This window comes from Mustelus asterias, chromosome 9, assembly GCF_964213995.1.
Source record: "Mustelus asterias chromosome 9, sMusAst1.hap1.1, whole genome shotgun sequence".
NCBI lineage: Eukaryota > Metazoa > Chordata > Chondrichthyes > Carcharhiniformes > Triakidae > Mustelus > Mustelus asterias.
Genome location: NC_135809.1, coordinates 9836907 through 9857738, shown reverse-complemented (window position 1 = coordinate 9857738; position 20832 = coordinate 9836907). Strand labels below are relative to the sequence as shown.

General features: G+C 41.8%; 1 protein-coding gene across 3 annotated transcripts in view; it reads right to left on the bottom strand.

The window, feature by feature from the left end:
- Positions 1-20832, bottom strand: part of LOC144498487 (host cell factor 1-like) — a 467986-nt gene that overhangs the window by 379730 nt on the left and 67424 nt on the right. For 2 of the 3 annotated variants that reach the window (XM_078219675.1, XM_078219676.1), the window contains one exon: positions 5885-19251. In XM_078219675.1, the coding sequence (XP_078075801.1) occupies positions 19212-19251 (40 nt within the window). In that variant the 3' untranslated portion in view covers positions 5885-19211. Of the gene's footprint in view, positions 1-5884; positions 19252-20832 lie in introns of those variants that run through there. The other variant, XR_013498710.1, reaches the window with a different exon arrangement.

Sequence of the window (20832 nt, the reverse complement as noted above, 5' to 3'; positions counted from 1 at the left end):
CAAAAGGAGCAGCATAAATAATTTCACTAGATGTACCTGAGAATATGGAAGCTCGTATTTCTGTCCCGTTCACTAACAATCTACAAGTTGGAGGTCACCCTTACATAATTACTTCGCTCAGCACAAGTTAAAGTGAATCTTTGGACTAAAGAAAAGCCAACAACAAGCCTCTCTTCCCATTCACCACCTCATATGATTCATTTAGTGCTTCCAAACCCATTGCAGATTTGCTTCCCTCTAACAGCCGGACTAGCTAGTCTGTGTGCTTTTTAGCTCACCCTCGGAGAAGCTTTGATTACAGCAGTTGTAGCCAGGATACGCTCCATAGCGTCACTGAATTTGGGGGCCGCTGTCTGCTGGGTTTCGGGTTGTGTTTCCAGAGGAGAAGTCCTCGCACGGTGGCTAGCACTGCTGCCTCACAGCACCAGGGACCTGGGTTCCACTCCCGGCTTGGGTCACTGCCTGTGCAGAGTTTGCACGTTCTCCCAGTGTCTGTGTGGGTTTCCTCTGGGTGCTCCGGTTTCCTCCCACAGTCTGAAAGACGTGCTGATTAGGTGAATTGGCTGTGGTAAATTCTCCCTCAGGTGTACCCGAACAGGCGCCTGAGTGTGGTGACTAGGGGAATGTTCACAGTAACTTCATTGCGGTGTAAATGTAAGCCTACTTGTGACACTAATAAACTTAAAAACTTTGAGACAAGGAACAGTACAAGGATCCATAGAGGTTGTGTGGTAGGCAAATTAAACATAATGTTGTCAAAACAGACAGTAATACAATTATATGGAGCAAATTCAATGCATCCTATTCGTAATGTGAAACCAAAGAAAGTTCTCACTCTTAGTGTTGATGCTCACCAAGCTTGCAGACATGGAATACAGTAAAAGACCATTCAACCCATCAGAGCTTTGAAAGAGTTTTCCAATTATCAACAGACAAAGTGGCCCGATTAGCGTTGAGTTGATTGCGAAAGCGCTGCGTGTCGTGTATTAAACCTCTGATTATTTTGGGCAGTCCCAGAGATTCTTAGCTCGTGATTAATGATTTAGTGGCTCTGCTGAACTCAGGGTCTTCAAACATTTCCAATCAGCTGTTTGCATCTTGATTAAATTGTGATTACTTCAGGGTGTAACTGCAAAAAAGCAGAGGCAGTTTGCCCAGTGAAACTTCCTGTTTTTTTTTTAAAAAGAACATTTTGGTTGCTTTACTTTTGTGCACAGCAGGAAAATCAGTCACACCGACACACCAAGATCAGCGGGACTGCAAATCTTTAAAAAGCAGCCATTCAACTGACAGAAATACCTTCAACAGTAATTTCAGAGATAGGAAAAAAAAACTTGTATTCATGTTGCTCTTTCTTCACAGCCTCAGGACATCCCAAAGTGTTTTAAAATTAGGTACTTAAAAAAAAACATACATTAAATACAAGAGTTGATTTATTATTGTTACATGTATTGGTATGCAGTGAAATGTATTGTTTTTTGTGCACTATAAAAAGCATACCGTTCATAAAGTACATAGGGGAGAAGGAAAGGAGAGGGTGCAGAATATAGTGTTGCAGTCATCAATGGGGTGTAAGGATCAATCAACTTAACATATGAATCTGTGGAACTCTGCCACAAGAGGCCAGGTCATTGAGTGTCTTTAAGACAAGATAGATAGGTTCTTGATTGATAAGGGGATCAGGGGTTATGGGGAAAAGGCAGGAGAATGGGGATGAGAAAAATATCAGCCATGATTGAATGGCGGAGCAGACTCGATGGGCCGTGTGGCCTAATTCTGCTCCTATGTCTTATGGTCGGTCCATTCAAAGATCTGATGGCAGAAGGGAAGAAGCTGTTCGAGTCAGTTGGTACGTGATTTCAGGCTTTTGTATCTTAGACCCAATGGAAGAATGTGGACGAATGTCCAAAATGTGTGGGGTCCTTGATTATGCTGGCTGCTTTTCCAAGGCAGCGGGAAGTGTAGATGGAGTCAACGGATGGGAGGCAGATTTGTGTGATGGATTGTGCTACGTTCACAACCTTTTGTAGTTTCTTGCGGTCTTGGTCAGAGCAGGAGCCATACCAAGCTGCGATACATCCGGGAAGGATGAACATAGAACAGTACAGCACAGAACAGGCCCTTCGGCCCACGATGTTGTGCCGAGCTTTATCTGAAACCAAGATCAAGCTATCCCACTCCCTATCATCCTGGTGTGCTCCATGTGCCTATCCAATAACCGCTTACGAAAAATGCTTTCGAAAAATTGGTGAGATTCGTAACAGACATGCCAAATTTCCTTAGAAAGTAGAGGTGTTGATGGGCTTTCTAAACTGCAGCATCAGCGTGGAGGGACCAGGACAGGTTGCTAGCAATCTGGACACCTAGAAACTTGAAGCTCTCACCATTGCTACTTCATCCCCGTTGATGTAGACAGGGGCATGTCCTCCAATACGTTTCTTGAAGTCGATGACAATCTCCTTCGCTTTACTGACATTGAGTTATTGGTAAGGGCAGCATTTATTCTCCATTTCTAATTTCCTTGGTGACATTAACATTGATGAGCGACCTCCAAGAACCACTGCAGTCTGTATGATGCAGATATATCCACAATGCCACTAGGTAGAGTGTTCCAGGATTTTGACTTCATGGTGATGAAAGGAGAATAATATGGCTCCAAGGCAGGATGCTGTGTGACTTAGAAGAACACTAAGTCAGAGTTTCCCTAACTTTTCCAGCCACTGAACACTTTTGACCCCACTGCCCCCCCCCCCCATCCCATCCCCACCCCCCCACGAGTACTTAAAGAACCCTTAAGAAAGATTCTTATTATATTGAGGAATTAAACCACAAAAATGATTACTGTGCAATAGGTACAAACATACAAGAAAAACCTTGTGTTTTTATGTCTTACACATTCACATTTACTTTGTTATAATAAAAGAAGTTTTGTTATTTAACAAATACTTCCAAATCTTACCTTTTTGTCATTTTTAATGGGAGAATCCACTCACCCTCCTCTCGTCCGGGTTCCACCACCATCCTTCCCCCGTCCCTCCTCTCGTCTGGGTGCCACTACCCCTCCCTCCCCCCCCCCCCCCCACCCCCAGAGGAATTCCAGCATCAGGATTCATCTCCAACAACCACAACCATCTTTTTTATGCTTGGTACAACACCAGTCAGTGGAGATTTCCTTTCAATATCCATTTGCAATTTTATTAGGCGTTTCCTTGATGCCCCACAGTCAAATGCTGCTTTGATCATCAAGGGCAGTCATACTCACCTCAGCTGCAATTCCCCCATCCTCTGGCAGCTTCCCCAAGTCTAGAGAAGACTAGAAGATTATGGCCAGCATCCCTACAATTTCCATTCTCACCTACTTCAATATCCTTGGATGCATCTCATCTGGTCCAGGTGCCTTGTCAACTTTTAAGCACCAACAGTTTATTCAACACTTGCTCCTTATTAATTTTGAACACTTCTTAAGGACACTTTCCTTGTCTGTCTCCATGACCTGGGTAGCATCTATCTTCTTGGTAAAGACAGATGCAAAGTATTCATTTCATACCTCAGCCACGTCCCAGCCTCCATGTGTAAATTCCCTTTTAGGTCCCTACTCAGCCCTACTTCTCCTTTTAAGATCAGAACTAGGAGCAGGAGTAGGCCATCTGGCCCCTTGGGCCTGCTCCGCCATTCAATATGGCTGATCTTTTCGTGGACTCAGCTCCTCTTACCCGCCCACTCACAATAACCCTAAATTCCTTTACTGTTACCAACCTTTTACTGTTTATATTCCTATAGAAGACGTTGACATTCCCCTTTATGTTGGCTGCCAGTCTTTCCTCATAATCCCTCTTCGCTTCTCTAATGTTCATCTCCCCTCTGACCCGTCTGTTCCTCTTGGTTCTCAACTGTATTTTCTACATGATAACTGTCATATGTACACTTTTTCTTCCTTATCTTAATTTCTATCTCCATTGTCATCCAGAGAGCTCTGCATCTGTTTGCCCTACTCTTCTGTTTTAAGAGTATATACCTCGACTGTGTCTGGACAATTTCCCGACAACCTTTTGTTCCAATGTAACCGGCTCAGCTCTGTTCTTGCCCTTCTGAAGTTAGCTCTCTCCCAGTTAATTACCTTTACTCTGGAATCCCTATTATCCTTTCTTATCACTGTCCTGACACCTACGATACAATGATCACTGTCTCCAAAATGTTCTCCCACTAACATTTGATCTACTTGGCAGACAAGAACCAGGTCCAACAGTGCACCCTTTCTTAAAGGCAAAATACCGTGGATGCTGGAATCTGAAACAAAAACAGAAATTCCTGGAAAAACTCAGTAGGTCTGACACATCAGTGAAGAGAAAATAGAGCCAACGTTTAAATGTTAGCTCTGTTCTCTCTCCAAAGAGAGTTATTTCTCTACATCCTAGCCATGACTGTAACACTACATTCTGCACTTTCTCCTTTCCTATATACAGTATGCTGTATGGGTGGCACGGTGGCTAGCACTGCTGCCTCACAGCGCCAGGGACCCGGGTTCGATTCCCAGCTTGGGTCACAGTCTGTGCGGAGTTTGCACGTTCTTCCCATGTCTGCGTGGGTTTCCTCCCACAGACCGAAAGATGTGCTGGTTAGGTGCATTGGCCATGCTAAATTCTCCCTCTGTGTACCCAAACAGGCGCCGGAGTGTGGCGACTAGGGGATTTTCACAGTAACTTCATTGCAGCATTAATGTAAGCCTGCTTGTGACTAATAACTAAACTTTAAAACTTTGTTTGCAAAGCGTGCAAGAAACAATACTTTTCACTGTATACTAATCTATGTGACAATAATAAATCAAATCAAAAGATGCTGCCAGATCTGCTGAGTTTTTCCAGCATTTTCTGTTTTTGTGCGCATCCTTTCTTGTTGAACTGGACGCACACTTTTGTCCAAAATTTACCTGAACATAATCTAGAAACTTTTGCCCCTCTCCGCCCTTTACACTACCACTGTCCCAGTCCACATTTGGGTAATTAAAGGCCCCCATTCTAACTACTCTATAATGCTTGCATCTCCCTGTAATTGCCCTGCAGATTTGTTCCACTACATCCCTCGCACCAGTTGGCGGTTGATTGATTACACCAAGCAATGTAATTGCACCCCTTGTGTGGGACAAAAATTCGTAGGTCCCATGGATAGCAATGTGACAATCTGTGGGTTTTTGGGATTAGTTGAGAAATAGACCAGGGCAGTTACAAAGGAAATTTCACATTCCAAACAAACCTGAGGCCTCAAACCAATACAGCAAAGACAATTACTCCATTTTTAAAGACGCCACTCATACCAAATATTTTGAAAGAAATGTTTTTTAAAAATCTTTTCAAAAGCAGGTAATAAACCTGCTTGGCTTCACCGGAGCATGTTTGCATTGACGGTTGGAGAAGTTTGGTTTGTTCTCACTGGAACGACGGAGGTTGAGGGGCGACCTGATAGAAGTCGACAAGATTATGAGGGGCATGGACAGAGTGGATAGTCAGAAGCTTTTTCCCAGGGTGGAAGAGACAATTACTAGGGGGCATAGGTTTAAGGTGCGAGGGACAAGGTTTAAAGGAGATGCACGAGGCAGGTTTTTTTTAACACAGAGGGTGGTGGGTGCCTGGAACTTGCTGCCGGGGAGGTAGTGGAAGCAGATATGATAGCGACTGTTAAGGGACGTCTTGACTAATAAATGAATAGGATGGGAATAGAGGGATATGGTCCCGGGAAGAGTAGGGGGTTTTAGTTTAGACGGGCAGCATGGTCGGTGCAGGCTTGGAGGGCCGAAGGGCCTGTTCCTGTGCTGTAATTTTCTTTGTTCTTTGTCGTTGACACATATCCAAGAAATTGAAGACAACAGTGGATACTAAAAACACAAGCATAATATAAATCCTTTATTTCTGTGTAATTAACTGACAGAAGAGAAAGTGGTAAGTAGGATAAAAACGTATTGGCAATTATTTTATTACTGTTGAGAATGTACAAAGATAATACTTTTTTTCCTACAAAGCACAAACAAGCAGTAAAATGCGACTGGTCGGGAAGAAATGAATCTACATTTTGTTCCCCCTCCCCCCACGTGAAACATAAAGCCTTGAAAGCTGTGTTTCACTCGATATGATGTTGCTCGTTTGAAGATGGGCTGCTTCGCAGCTTGATTTGTACAAGTTAGAACCACGTTGTGGCATATAATCATTTCTCGGCTGCACTGGAGCGTGCAGGTTTTTCACATCTGGTGTAGAAAAGGTACCAGCTGAAGAACATGCAAATACTTTGTGAGCTTTTGTAACTAAAGGGCTGGCCACTGGTTGGCTAAATGTTCCTGACAAATTCACATTAGAACCATTTCGTTATGGGTTAAAAAAAATCCTTTACAATGTCAATTTTGACCAACAGCAATAAGAACCTAGACCGCATCCTCTTATTAATGTGGATGTATGATTTGTAAGGGTTTCATCGGTTAAAGTGGATGTTTAATTTCTTCCCTCGTGTTCTGCATCTCAATAAGTGAAATTAAAACTTGCAATCTGAAGGAGATTCCACAAAACTCGAGAGTAAATTTTACCCATAGCTGCGATTTAGCTCAAAATGGCTAGGAAAGCCATGAAATTATTTTATGTAAATATTTTTCGTCTTTACACCTTGTTGCCATGTTTTATTAACACTATCTTTTTAAAAAACGCCAGTTATTACCTCACACGTACTTGCCTTCACTTATATCAGGAACACTAACGCAGCAATAATCTATCATTTTTAAAAAGAACATTAAGTGGTGTTACTTAAAGCGTGGAAGACCTTTTCTGAAATTTTGGCAACTTTGCATGTGATTCCTGGAAAGTTGCATACTGTTTACAAAACTATCCCCGGCCAATGTTTCGCTTCAGACCAACCTACACTTCGCATGTTGGCATGTTCTGGGTCTCAGGAATGCTTTGAGCAGGCATCCCAGAGTGGATCTGATCTGTAAAGGAGTGGACCAACAGAAATCCCACAAAAAGTACAACCCTTTCATGTGTAATGTTTAAGTCGGCAACAGTGGATTTGCAAAACAGCAATTCATCTGGTTAAATTATTTCTTTGTTTGGTACATCATGGGCAGGACATTCAAGACAATTTATAATAGAATGACAGAGCCTAAATCTGACTGGTCAAGGATGGTTTTTATCTTCCACCCACTTTATCTAACTCAATCACCATATCCTTCTATTCCTTTCTACCTCATGTATTTTACCAAATTTCCCCATGAAAACATCCATCCAATTGTACTTCAAATATAAATGCGTCTAAACCAATAAGGAAAAAAAGTGACATTTTTCCCTTCGATTCCTATGCGATGGCTGATTTGCTATCACAGAGCAAAATCAGGTTATAACATAATCCAATCAGCATTAATTGAATGAATAATCACAGAACTCAATCTTGAAAAACAAGTGAGCTTCATTCTGCTGAAGAGTGCACTTTTGGACTATATCTAGCTGTTGAAAATAACTGACATTTGATAAGACAAACCTTTTCTGTTTGTTATGAATCCTCCAGAGAGTGCTGCACTTTGCAGTTGGAGATTTGTAAAACAATATTTCAGCACACGCTGTGACATTGAAAAAATACTAATGACGTGGCTCAGGTGCCATGTACAGTAGTTTTATTGATGTGATGTGATATGTAAATACTTAGCAGATGCTTAAGAAAAGGAATTTAAGCTTGCCAATCACCCTTTCTTCTTTGTTTCAGATTCAATATAAATTAGAATTTTACATTTTTAAAAACCATATTCTACACTTTGACAGCTTTCATTTGACCCGCCCACCCTATTTTTAACTGTGCTTCCTCCCCCGTTACGAATGGGTTAACAGACCTTCCAATGAAGTCCTAAGTTGATGTCAATTATTCAACAGAAGTCACTGATGTATAAAGGGGCTACAGGTGGCACTGGGTGTTGTTGGAGAATTGTGTGTGGAGTTGGATCAAAGAAATAAAAGGTAGTTTATGAAGCAGAACTTGTGTCTCATTTACTGAAGTGCAACCTAGAGGCTCAGACACCCCCAACCCACCCACGCCTTCAGAATCCCACTGCTACAAAATCTGGCCTCCAAAAACATCCAAATATTGAAGCCCATTCTGAACTGGTCGCTGAGGTAGATCTTCTAATTCTTCAGCCCCTCTAGTCTGGGGCTGCCACTGCTCGCTGAGTTAGCTTACCAATAGCAATACAAGGGTTAATCAAGCGCCACTCTTAAAACCTGCACCTTACTTGCATTTGAAACCCTAAGTATGTTGGTTCCACAGGAGCAAGGCAAGGCACGGAAGGTGCATCTAAAGGCTTAAAATTCCCTTTCTCTTAGGCAGCATCCTGGAGTTTATTTTACATTGGCCTGCGTACGGCAGAAACCTGGCTGTTTCGTCTAAAAGTACTGTTGCCGATTAAGATTCCAAAAACCCCATTATTAAGCGTGCACTAGACAAAAATTATGCTCTGTTAAACTAGAATTAAAATGGAAGCTATTTGTCCTCACTAAAATTCACAGTGGAAGTCCATAGGTGTGGTGAAAGATCAATACTGTTGTCAGAAATAAAGAATATCTATGGCACTTAAGACCATTTCAACTCACATCGTGTCTGGGCTGATCAAAAAAAAAACTAATCTCATTTTCCAGGTCTTTTGGTCCTCAGCCCTGTAGGTTTAAGTTTATTTATTAGTGTCACAAGTAGGCTTACATTAACACTGCAATGAAGTTACTGTGAAAATCCCCTAGCTGCCACACTCCAGTGCCTGTTCAGGTACACTGAGGGAGACTTTAGCATGGCCAATGCACCTAACCAGCACGTCTTTCAGACTGTGGGAGGAAACCCACGCAGACACGGGGAGAACATGCAGACTCTGCACAGATAGTGACCCAATGGGACAGTGACCCTCCTGGGCGGCACGGTAGCACAGTGGGTTAGCACTGCTGCTTCACAGCTCCAGGGACCTGGGTTCGATTCCCGGCTTGGGTCACTGTCTGTGTGGAGTTTGCACATTCTCCTCGTGTCTGAGTGGGTTTCCTCCGGGTGCTCCGGTTTCCTCCCACAGTCCAAAGATGTGCAGGTTAGGTTGATTGGCCATGCTAAAATTGCCCTTAGTGTCCTGAGATGCGTAGGTTAGAGGGATTAGTGGGTAAATGTGTAGGGATATGGGGGTAGGGCCTGGGTGGGATTGTGGTCGGTGCAGACTCGATGGGCCGAATGGCCTTTCTGTGCTGTAGGGTTTCTATGATTTCTATGAATGGAACCCGGGTCCCTGATGCTGTGAGGCAGCAGTGCTAATCAATGTGCCGGTCATAGCGAGTGTATATGTAAGTATTTTTAAAAAACGCAATGAGGGTTTCTGTCTCAACCACCTTTCAGGCAGTGAGTTCCGACCCCTACCATCCTTTCAAATATTTTAATTCTATGCCCCGTTATTGACTTTGTTCAGCAACTAGTGAAGTAAAAGGTTGCTGGCACAATTTATTCGGAAGGTTAACACGAACAGATTGTCAGAATTTTAATCTAAGGCATTAGACCATAGGGATAAAATTCAAATCTAGAGGAAAGCACACGTCGAAATGGCGCAATCCACAACGAACACATCAAGATGAAAACACTTTCAAACTCTTGGTTTGCCTGCTGATTTGAAAAGGTTGCTGAAGTTTGGGTCCAGCAAGTCCACTCAAATACCAGAACGAATTGGAATGTGTGTCAGCCACATTCAACATTTCACCCTGAATGCGAGGAACATAACGGTTTCAACTCAAAGTCCCATTGTCTATTAGATTACACTAACGCCCCATTGTTAAGAAAGTGCCTTTACTTCTTGGGAAGAGATTCTGGTTTTGATTTATTTAAAGTGTAATGTTTTTATATTTTATAAAGACTTCATTATTTTACTGAGTTACGACTTACCAATCTGACTGACTGGTTTAATCTAGTAACGCAATGATCGCACAGCTATTTCTGGCTTTCAGAAGTAGTGGGAAAACGTGTTGGGCATCCTACAGATTGTCTGGTGAACACTGTGAATAGAGAGTTAACACACAGCACACGGGAGACACAGTCGGCCTAAGGAAACTTACCATTTGGCTACAAACGCAACAAAAAAACACAGTGGGATGAAGTCCAAACTGTCGAAGTAATGCTAAACTTTGTAAACCGCCACCAGCCACTGAGCTGGAGAGAAAAGTGAAAGGACATTGAGGCACCATTGTTTTAACTGTTCACAGAATCTGACAGTGGGAAAAGTAGACCATTTGGTTTATTATGCCAGCGTTCTTTGAAGAGTTATCCAAGTGGTCCTGCTCTCCATTTCTTTAAATGTTTGTGCAAAGTCATATATTGGGCAAAACACGATTGTTTGCAGGGATCCATATACAGGGCCACTCGACTGGATGGACAGTGTCCTAATGCAGTGTGCGCTACACATTCATCTGTGACAATAAAGCATATTGAGAACACTAAGTAAACACTTTACAAACGAAGCCATTAAAAGAAGCTTGAGTGCTAATGAAGACACATCTAGAAAGCTTCCATTATCAATATTTCATCCAAACCTGAAGATCAACTGATTCTTTAAGCACATTGATGGAATTACTGATATCCCAGAGTATGTTAACAGCGTCTTTTCACTACTGATATCCTCTCTGTTGCGTTGACATCTTTCCTAAAGCGTGGGTGCCCAGAATTGGACATAACCAGTGTTTTAGGGGGGGGGGCACCATAGTCTCCTTCCTTTTGTACTCTCTGCCTGTTCCCCATATATTTTACTAATCACTTTCTCAAGCTGTCATGTCACCTCCAACAATTTGTGCACATATAGCACCCCCTTCAGAATTGTATCCTTTAATATAGCACCCCCTTCAGAATTGTATCCTTTATTTCCCATTACCGTTCCTCATTTTCCCTCCCAAAATGTATCACTTCACACTTCTCTGCATTAAATTTGATCTACCACTTGTCTTGTCCATTCCACCAGCCTATGTCCTCTTAAAGTCACAGAATCATTGAATCAGTGCAGAAGGAGACCACTCGGCCCATCGAGCCTGCACCGACAACCATCCCACCCAGGCCCCATCCCCGTGACCCCACACGTATTTACCCTGTTAGCCCCCCTGACATTAAAGAGCAATTTAACATTGCAAATCAACCTTACCCGCACATCTTTTATATGGATGCGAAGCTGGGTGACTCCAAACAGAGCTAACAGGAGCAATGGTGACAAGTTTTCACACAGTTTAAATCGCAAATTTAGAAATTACACAGCAAGAGGTCACTCTGCCCAAGGAAAGGCTATCCTCCTCAAGTTCACAATGCTTACAAGTTTTGTGTTATCTCCAAATTTTGAAATTGTCCTCTGCACATTCAGGTCGAGGTGACTGCCACAGATCAAGTAGTCCAAATACAGGTTCTTGAGAAATCCCACCAAAAGCCTTCCTCCGTTCCTTTGTCATTCTGCCAATTTCATCCTGTGCTGCCACTGTTCTTTTTAATCCATAGACTTCAATTCTGCTGACCAGCCTCTTCTATGGCACTTTAAGAAGTGCATTTTGGAAATTCCTTTCCACCACGTAAACTGTATTAATCTTATCAACTGTCTGATACCTTATCAAAAAAACTCCGCCAAGTTAGTTAAACACAATTTGCCCGTAACAAATCCATGCAGGCTTTCCTTAAACAGTCCACATCTTTCCAAGTGACTGTTAATTTTGCCCCAGATTATTGTTGCTAAAAGCTTTCCAACCATCGAGGTTTAACTGACCAACTTGCAGTTTCTGGGTTCCTCCTTACCCCCCTGTTTTGAACAAGGGTGTAATACTTGCAGTTCTCCAATCCTCTGGCACCATCCCCCTGTATCAAAGGAGGACTGGAAGATAACGGCCAGTGCCTCATGATTTCCTCCCTCATCCTCAAGATGCACCTCGTCCAGTCCTAGTGACTTATCAGCTTTAAGTCCAGCCAGCCTTTCCTTAGGCAGAGTGACCTCTTGCTGGGTAATTTCTGTATCTGTGATTTAAACTGTATGAAAACTTGTCACCATTGCTCCTGTTAGCTCTATTTAGAGTCACCCAGCTCACTGGTCTGTGCCAAAGAAATACTTACACTCCAAAGAATTTTACTTCACTCCTGTCTGAATTGCTGCACGTTTTGCTATCTAACTATAAAAAAAATCAAAGTTTCATATAACTATCAGGGAAGAATAAATGACTTTAAAATGGCAACCTAATTTAGCCTGCGCAAACAAAAACAGAAAAATGCTGGAAAATCTCGGCAGGTCTGACAGCATCTGTGGGGAGAAAATAGAGCCAACGTTTCAAGTCTGGATGACCCTGGGGGCAGCTCTGACGAAAGGTCATCCAGACTCGAAACGTTGGCTCTATTCTCTCCCCACAGATGCTGAGATTTTCCAGCATTTTTCTGTTTTTGTTAGATTCCAGCATCTGCAGTATTTTGTGTTTATCTTAGCCCAGTGGTTCCCAAACTTGTTTCACTGGGCCGCACTTCCAGAATAAAAATTTGCTCGCGCCTCACCGAATTTTTTATTGACAAGAAATACATTCAAAAACAAAAACAAACCTCCTAGCAGTGCTTGATTCATAACATAGAACACAACTACTTTATAACATGACCATGGGACATCCAGAAAGTATAAAACAACGCTTGTTTAAACCATGTTTAAATGTTTCTTTGATTGTTCTTGAATCTTCCCGCCACATTTGCCATCCTCTCTCGCCGCACCAGTGTGGCGCGCCGCACCCTTTGGGAACCACTGTCTTAGTCTGTGCACTCTGACTTGATTAACCTCACTCTTTAATCCCACTTTATCTGAAGATTACCTTGAAGCCATGTGCAATTCCATGAGAAACTAGTGAAAGTATAGAAATTTCTGTGCTCTAATAAACAAACCATTGGCAGCTTCCTGAATTCTTAATACGTATTACAAATACCACTTACAATCACGTTGTACAAAATTCCTATTTCAAAAAGAATGTATTATCAGCAGAACCATTACAAGTCGCACAGCAATAGACGGCACCTCCCTCTCTTCAACGTCCACCAGTAAGTTTATCATTTTGGGTCAACATTCATCAGTATAAATTTTTATGTCAACATTTCACATTCAATTTTCCTATTCTCGATGTCGCTGCAATCAGCAACGTAAAAATCCAAGGGGATTCCTGGAGACGAAGATGATCACATGTTCTTCGGGTGATTCTGATGAGATCTCTCTGGACGCGAGTTACAACTGAATGTCACTCAACCAGTGTATCTGTACTCTGATTGATGCCACCAGTTACCAGGAGCAGCTTCTTAAAAAAGAACTATCTGAGCTTGGGCATCACTGTAGTAGGTGGATTATGTCATGTTGGGCCATCTTGCTAATCTGCAAGTACTGGACCACCCCTTCAGAGGTCAACCAACAATGAAAAAAATGACCAAAAATAGGTGTCTTGAACATCAGCCATTGCACGAGTCCATAATGTTTGACAATACCTCAAAACCATTGAGCAAGGGCAAGGTGCTGGCAAGATAGAGTGCAAAAGCAACCAAAGTAAACTTGGTCAAAAATTAGGACGTGCCAATTTTAGAATCCTACAGTGCAGAAGGAGGTCATTTGGCCCATCGAGTCTGCACCCGACCACAATTCCACCCAGGCCCTATCCCCATAACCCCATGCATTTACCCTAGCTAGTCCCCCTGACACAAGGGGCAATTTAGCCTGGTCAATCCACCTAACCAGCACGTCTTTCGGACTGTGTGAGGAAACCGGAGCACCCGGAGGAAACCCAGGCAGACACGGGGAGAACGTGCAGACTCCACACAGACAGTGACCCAAGCCGGGAATCGAACCCCGGTCCCTGGCACTGTGAGGCAGCGGTGCTAACCACTGTGCCACCGTGCTGCCACATAATGTTTGATGATACCTCAAAACCACTGAGCAAGGGCAAGGTGTTGGCAGGATAGAGTGCAAAAGTAATCAAAGTAAACTTAGTCAAAAATTAGGAAAAGGCCTGAAAAGGATCAGTAGAAAATTAGTATAAGGTGTACAAGGAACTCTCTCATGTAGCAAAACTTGGGCATAGTTAATGTTATTCAATACTGCTGATAGAGGGCAGAGGAGAAAAAATGAGGCACTTTGTACCGCTGAGTTATAAATTCAAGTTGTTGAAGGTTACCTGGTGTATAATTCTATAGGTGCAATGTCATAGCTTTCCTCCATGAAGATGACAGATTATCGCCGTGAAAACTGAATAAAACCTTATTAAAACTTTCTTTCACTTTAAAGAATTGTAAACAGCAGAACTCCCTTTCTAAAAAAAAACCTTTCCTAATCACCTGTAAAATATTGGGGGTAAAATTAAATCCGACTTAAGATCAAATGTATTTTTAAAACTGCTGTCCTTTCTGGCAAAACATTTCCAATTCTGACTGTACATTTCCGAAAGCGAGTCCCGATTTCAACAAGGCAAAGAAATCTTAAACACTAAGAATATATTCGAATCAGTAACATGGGGCAGGAGTTTGCGACCTCGCCCGAGGCCAACAGAGAATTCCCTTCTGCAAGCCTCACCCGCCCTGATTCCGGGGAACGCGTGGCGGTAAAATTCCAACCATGGAGTCCTAGAGTGGCAACTAGAGTATCAACCTGGTTCTGACATTCTCAGAAAGATCAGCAGCCACTGAGATTTTAAACCCAATTTCCCAAATGAGACCCTGCAGATAGCGCTGCTCGGGAAGCGCGTGGGTGCACTGAATCTGATTGTCCACAAATTTAAATGGGTAGGAAAAACCCTGCTCTTGTTGGGGGAGGCAGTACTTTCATTATTTTTTTAATACAAAATAATCAAGGAGTTTATCAGCAACTTATACCTTCTTTGGAAGTAATGTATTTCTTTGTGCTTGGGATTCCTTTAATACTGCCTCTGTGATTAGAATTAAATACTATTGCTTGCTACTGGAGTAAATAAAATAATTGTCTGCAATTCCCTGTGCGTAATTTTGACGTCTTCCCTTCGCAAAATGGGTCAAGCCTAATTTAATTTTGAGAGTTCAAAGTAAACTTTTATAACCTCCAGTCATTATCCCATCCTCACTCAACGGGGTAGTTGTTCTAAGCCACAGGCGCACTAAAAACACTACGGAAGTAGCCGTGCCACACAAACTGCAGCGGTTCATCATCATCTTCTAAAGGACAACTGGGGCTGGATAATGAATGTTATCCTTGTCAGCAACACCCTCATTCCATGAATGAATTTAAAAACTGACTTCATCAAGACATCAGATGTGCTCGAGTTACACACGAAGTATCACTGCTTCATAGAGTTAGTACAGGCTGTTGCACATGTCAATCAATGGCATGTCTAAATACTTCCTGCATCTGCCAGAGAACTGCCATGCATCGCTTCTTACAACTTCAGATTTGTTGCGACAATGCAAACTTAAAGTCAACAATAAATTTGATATGGGAGAGTGACGCGGCAACTGAACTGCAACACAAACATCACAGTTCGAAGCTTTAAGCGGTAATCTCAAATTTGGTAGACATTTTTTTAAAAAAGGAATTGCTTAGCAGGTATAATAGCCCTGAAAATATGCAGCTGCCCTGGCGGACTCCTGTCATAAGGAATGTAATATGACAGCCCAAGACACCAAAGACTCCGAATTCTTCTAGCCTGACCTCTTAATTTCAAGACTCTCGGTGGAGTCAGAAGCAGCATGTGCACTGCGGCACTCCCACCACGGTGCAGCCTTGTGTAGATTAACATACAATTAAAAATAAATTATCCAAATGGGGAGAAAATATTAATTTAAATATGGTCGTGATGGTCATACTGATACCATCTTATCGCCACAGATATATATATATACAGGTCCTTATCTGCTATTGTATTTTTGTCTGACAGATGATGGCGGTATGAAAGTAAACAAAGACAAAAAAGGAAGCTCCAGGATAAGGTCAAGATATTTGGGCGAGGAAAACTCTCAATCTATACAAAGTGGACGGGCGAGAGGCAACAAAGATGAAAGGTGTGATTTACATAATCCCTCCGAGACCTTGGACTACAAAGGGGGCAGACTCATTACTTTCTGCACCTCCTTTTGTACCGTACACTACTCATTTGTACCTACTGACAGACAGAGAAACCCAGTTCCTTCCCCCTCCATTCACATCAACAAAATACACAAAACATTCCACATGAACCCCGTGTCATTTTTAGCATCCACTATTTTCACATCTAATTCCACAAACTTTATGCGAAGCAACTTTACATTGGTTTTTATTCTAAAAGTTACTTTCGTATAAAACCACCAGCCTGTTACTTCAGTTTTGTGTCAGCGTTTGTTTAGGTACTTTTGAAGACACGTGAAGTAATTCAGAAAACGTGTCGGTGGCTGGAACATCTGTTTCTGCCTCCCGAGGTGCTTTCATGTCTCTTAACTCTTTCAGCTCCAAGACGTCATGCTGTGGCTGGATATATTAAAACTTAGGAATTACCGGTCATGGTCTCAAGCTGTGTCGGTTTTCGATTAATTCAGGGTTTTAAGGGGCGGTGGGTTGAGGGTTGGGGGCGGGAGGCGGGGGAAGAGTTGGTAGTGAAATTTACAGGAAATAAATGTCATTTTGGAAAACAGGTAAAAAAAAATTAAATGGGTTGGGGTTGGAAATGAAGGTCACGAAGGTCATGGAAACGAGGAATAAAAAGAAACATCACAGGCAGAAACACAATTTCATTATACAACTCTTTTTCAGCAAGAACAGATAACCAAAGCTACATTCAACCAGTTCTCTATATAGCACCGTTAATTTCTTTCCCCCCTCACCCCCCAAGTTTTACTCTCGACACTGATAAAATGGGAAAGAAAAGTGCATTTTCTGGATGCATGTTAAAACACAGAAGTACGGTTTGCATCAATAATCCAGTTTTTAAACTACCCTGTACTGAAAAACAAATTTGCCCTTGCGCAAAATAACAAAAAGAAAAGCACAAAAATAAAACTTAGGTACCCTGATCAAAATAACAAGTATACTTTTGGGAGAACAAGCATTGGCTTTTGATGCCTCGCTATCGACTCCTGGTCATGGAGAAATCAAACACAGCTGCTGGAGGTCTATTCTGTCTCGAGCACACCGTTATTATGGGGCATGCTAATCAGATCTTCATATTTTCACAATATAAAAAGTATGTGATTTTAATGTACACTATATTGAACGTATTTAAATGTACCTTTTCAATCTGACCCACTGAATGGTTGGAACTGTACATTATGATCAAGAGAGTAACATTCACGTTCGGCAACTTTTTTTTTCTTTATTTTTCATTACAGCAGAAACCTGACAGGAACGGCGCTGAGTGGATCCTACTTCAAGTCACACTTCATCTTTGAAAATTAGAAATTTGTCTTAAAAGGGCTCCACTGAAAACCTTAACTAGCCCAGTTTATAAAATGTCTACATCTTTTTAAAATAAAAACAAAACTATGTCTACTTCTTATTGAGTTAGAAGTATAAAGTGAATATCCAATCACAAGGCGTGAGGAAATATACCAACTGATCCATCCATTGGTGGAAATGTAGCTTTTTAATTAACTAAACTGCACAAAATTGTTTAAAGCAGTATTTACTGCAAAGAAAGAAAGCTTAACATATCTTACCAAATAAAGAATTCTCCAATGATATTATACATAATATATATCTGTAGAAAGATACAAGAGCAATGTGAGTAAAAATTATAACTTTCCACTGGACTGACACTTCCCAATGCACCTCAATAAAGCTGAAACTGTTAGTGTGGGATTAACAGAAATGCTGAGTGCAGATCTGTGTGCATCACCTAAAATTCAGCTCAGAATTTCTCTGCATCTTTGCGCAATAACTTGGGTGAACAAGTAACGGGTTAACAAAAAAAAATAGAAATGCAAATTAAAAAAAAGAAAAATGCAAGAAATTATCAACTACTGAGTTCAATGACAAGTACAAATCTCTACTGGTTAGCTATAGCTGTAGCAAAGGTAATCTTCTGAACTATACAATTTTATGATGAAATTAGCCAGTATTAAAGCATTAATTTTCAACCTCAACCAGTCCAACAAAAAATGTTCCGAGTTACAAATCCTTAAAGTTGCATGACCCTACAACTTTCCAGAAATTAATTGTGCTCACCAAAATAGGAAGCTCTCGTAGAAGGGACTTCAATTTACTTTAATCCGTACAATTGAGACAAAGCATTTAAAGCTTGCTTTGCTTGTGATGCTTTATTAGTCAGTCATCACCGCCTGTTGGAAGACTGGAATCAATGCCCTTGCCATACACCTTTCCTAGATTTCCCCTGCCATTTCTACACGGGAATAATTGCGTGTGTGAGGCAAGTCTTCAAGTTTGAAGAAACCAAACTATTGCTGCTGCAAAAGACTTTAGAAAATTCCTTTCTAGGCCAACAATAGATGATTATGGTTGAAGGATTTGGTGATGTTTCTTAAGGACGTTAAGGGAAACCGTGGGGTCATACAACTCCTATAATACCCAATACATCTTCAATCATTTTTATAGTTGTATAAAAATCGAAAATAAAAAAGCAGTTTTTAATTTTTCATCACAAATCATGCACAAAAATGTCACTTGGTCGCGCGCGCACACACACACAAAGAAAAATCGTTCAATAACTTTTGTTTCTAATGGTGATTCAGAATCTGTGTAAGTGCTACTCTGAGAAGGAAGCCGCTTCTCCGTAGTGCCTTTTTTGGTCCCAAACGTCATCCACATATAAACATGCTTTAAAGACCTACCTAATCCACCTGCAACAAGGTGAAACACCAACATTTCTTTGAAAACTCTTTAAACCACTGCTTGCACGGCAAACATCCAGTCACTACTGTAGTGATTTCAGAATAAGCCACTTTAGAAACAAGCCACCTACATGAACTCTACACAGTAATGTTAATACAAATTTAAAATCTACATTATGTTTCTAAAAAGCTATCATTTAAAACTTGCCTGAAGCCTATTGTCACAGTTCTAAAACAAGAAATGTACTTTGTACAATTAATACAAATTAAATTCCTTCTCTAAGAAGCTCACAAGTTATAGGGATTAAGAGTATAACAGAAACATATTACAAAACATTTACAAAATAAATACAAATACTATCCAACGGTACTTTACTTCTTTCATTCAGCAAATAGAAAAGTTCTTCTATTCATCATTCGGACTTGGATTTCTTGGCACCGCCACTTTTAGTGCTGCAAGATATTCATAGCATTGGGTTAATTGTTTTTCACTGTGGTCATAAGAACATAAGAACCAAAGAACTAGGAGCAGGAGTAGGCCATCTGGCCCCTCGAGCCTGCTCTGCCATTCAATAAGATCATGGCTGATCTTTTCGTGGACTCAGCGCCACTTACCCGCCCACTCACCATAACCCTTAATTCCTTTACTGTTCAAAAATTTATCTATCCGACATCACAACATAGTTTCAATTATTCTCCTCCACTATCTGTTCCCTTCTGGAGGTGCCATTTGCTGCCATGCATTACTGAACGATGGTAAGGACCATAAGATGTAAGTGCAGAAATAGTTCATTTAGCCCATCGAGTCTGCTCCGCCATTCAATTAAAGGAGGGTAAAGGGACAAGAAGGGCTGAGGGGCAAGGTTTCCTTGGCTATTAAAGGGTCACGAGAATCACTTTATTTTTTTCTGCCCAAATCCAGTCATAATCAATGTACAAGTGATACAGGAGGGAAGGATGCACAGAAACCTCCCCTGCAAGCGAATTTACACACTTCCTAGGTCCACTTGGGTGGCACGGTCACACACTGGCTGCCTCACAGCGCCAGGGACCCAGGGTCGATTCCCGGCTTGGGTCACTGTCTGTGTGGAGTCTGCACGTTCTCCCAGTGTCTGTGTGGGTTTCCTCCGGGTGCTCCGGTTTCCTCCCACAGTCCGAAAGATGTGCTAGTTAGGGTGCATTGGCCGTGCTAAATTCTCCCTCAGTGTACCCAAACAGGCACTGGGGTGTGGCGACGAGGGCATTTTCGCAGTAACTTCATTGCAGTGTTAATGTAAGCCTACCTGTGACACTAATAAATAAACTTTTAACTTTACTTTGAAATCTGGAGCAGAAAGAATCACTGTGGTTCCATTCATCTAAAATCCAAGTGATTGCCCATTTAAACATTTCCATTGAAGGCATCAGACATTTTAAATCCCTTGGAAGATTTTGGCTGGCAAGACTGCAGAACGAATGAATTAAAAAAAAAAGGTGGCACTGATCTCTAAAGTTTGCGATATTTAGAAAGGCAGTAGCCCAGCAAAAACACTGGCACTTTGCGACCACCACTGTAGAGTGGTGAGCACATTTTAACCTAAAATTCCAGTGGCGTGGGGCATGTGTGGGGACCAATTCTGAGAGGACATTCATCTCTACGCATTCTTCAATTAGGTGCCATGAGGCCCCTACAATCGGACTGTCTCAAATATTCATTCTTGCATAACCATCAACTATTTTGAACATCAACAAACATTTATTCCCAGGTCAGAAAATTGCTACAAAATATGGGAGAAAAGTTTGAAGGACTCATGCATGGTGACACAGTGGTTGGCACTGTTGCCTCACAGCGCCAGGGACCCAAGTTCAATTCCGGCCTCAGGTGACTGCGTGGAGTTTGCACACTCCCCCCACGTGTGTGTGTGTGTTTCCTCCGGTTTCCTCCCGCACTCCAAAGGTGTGTGGGTTAGGTTGATTGGCCATGCTAAATTGGCCCTTAGTGTCGGGGGATTAGCTGGGTAAATACGTGGGGTTGCAGGGATAGGGCCTGGGTGG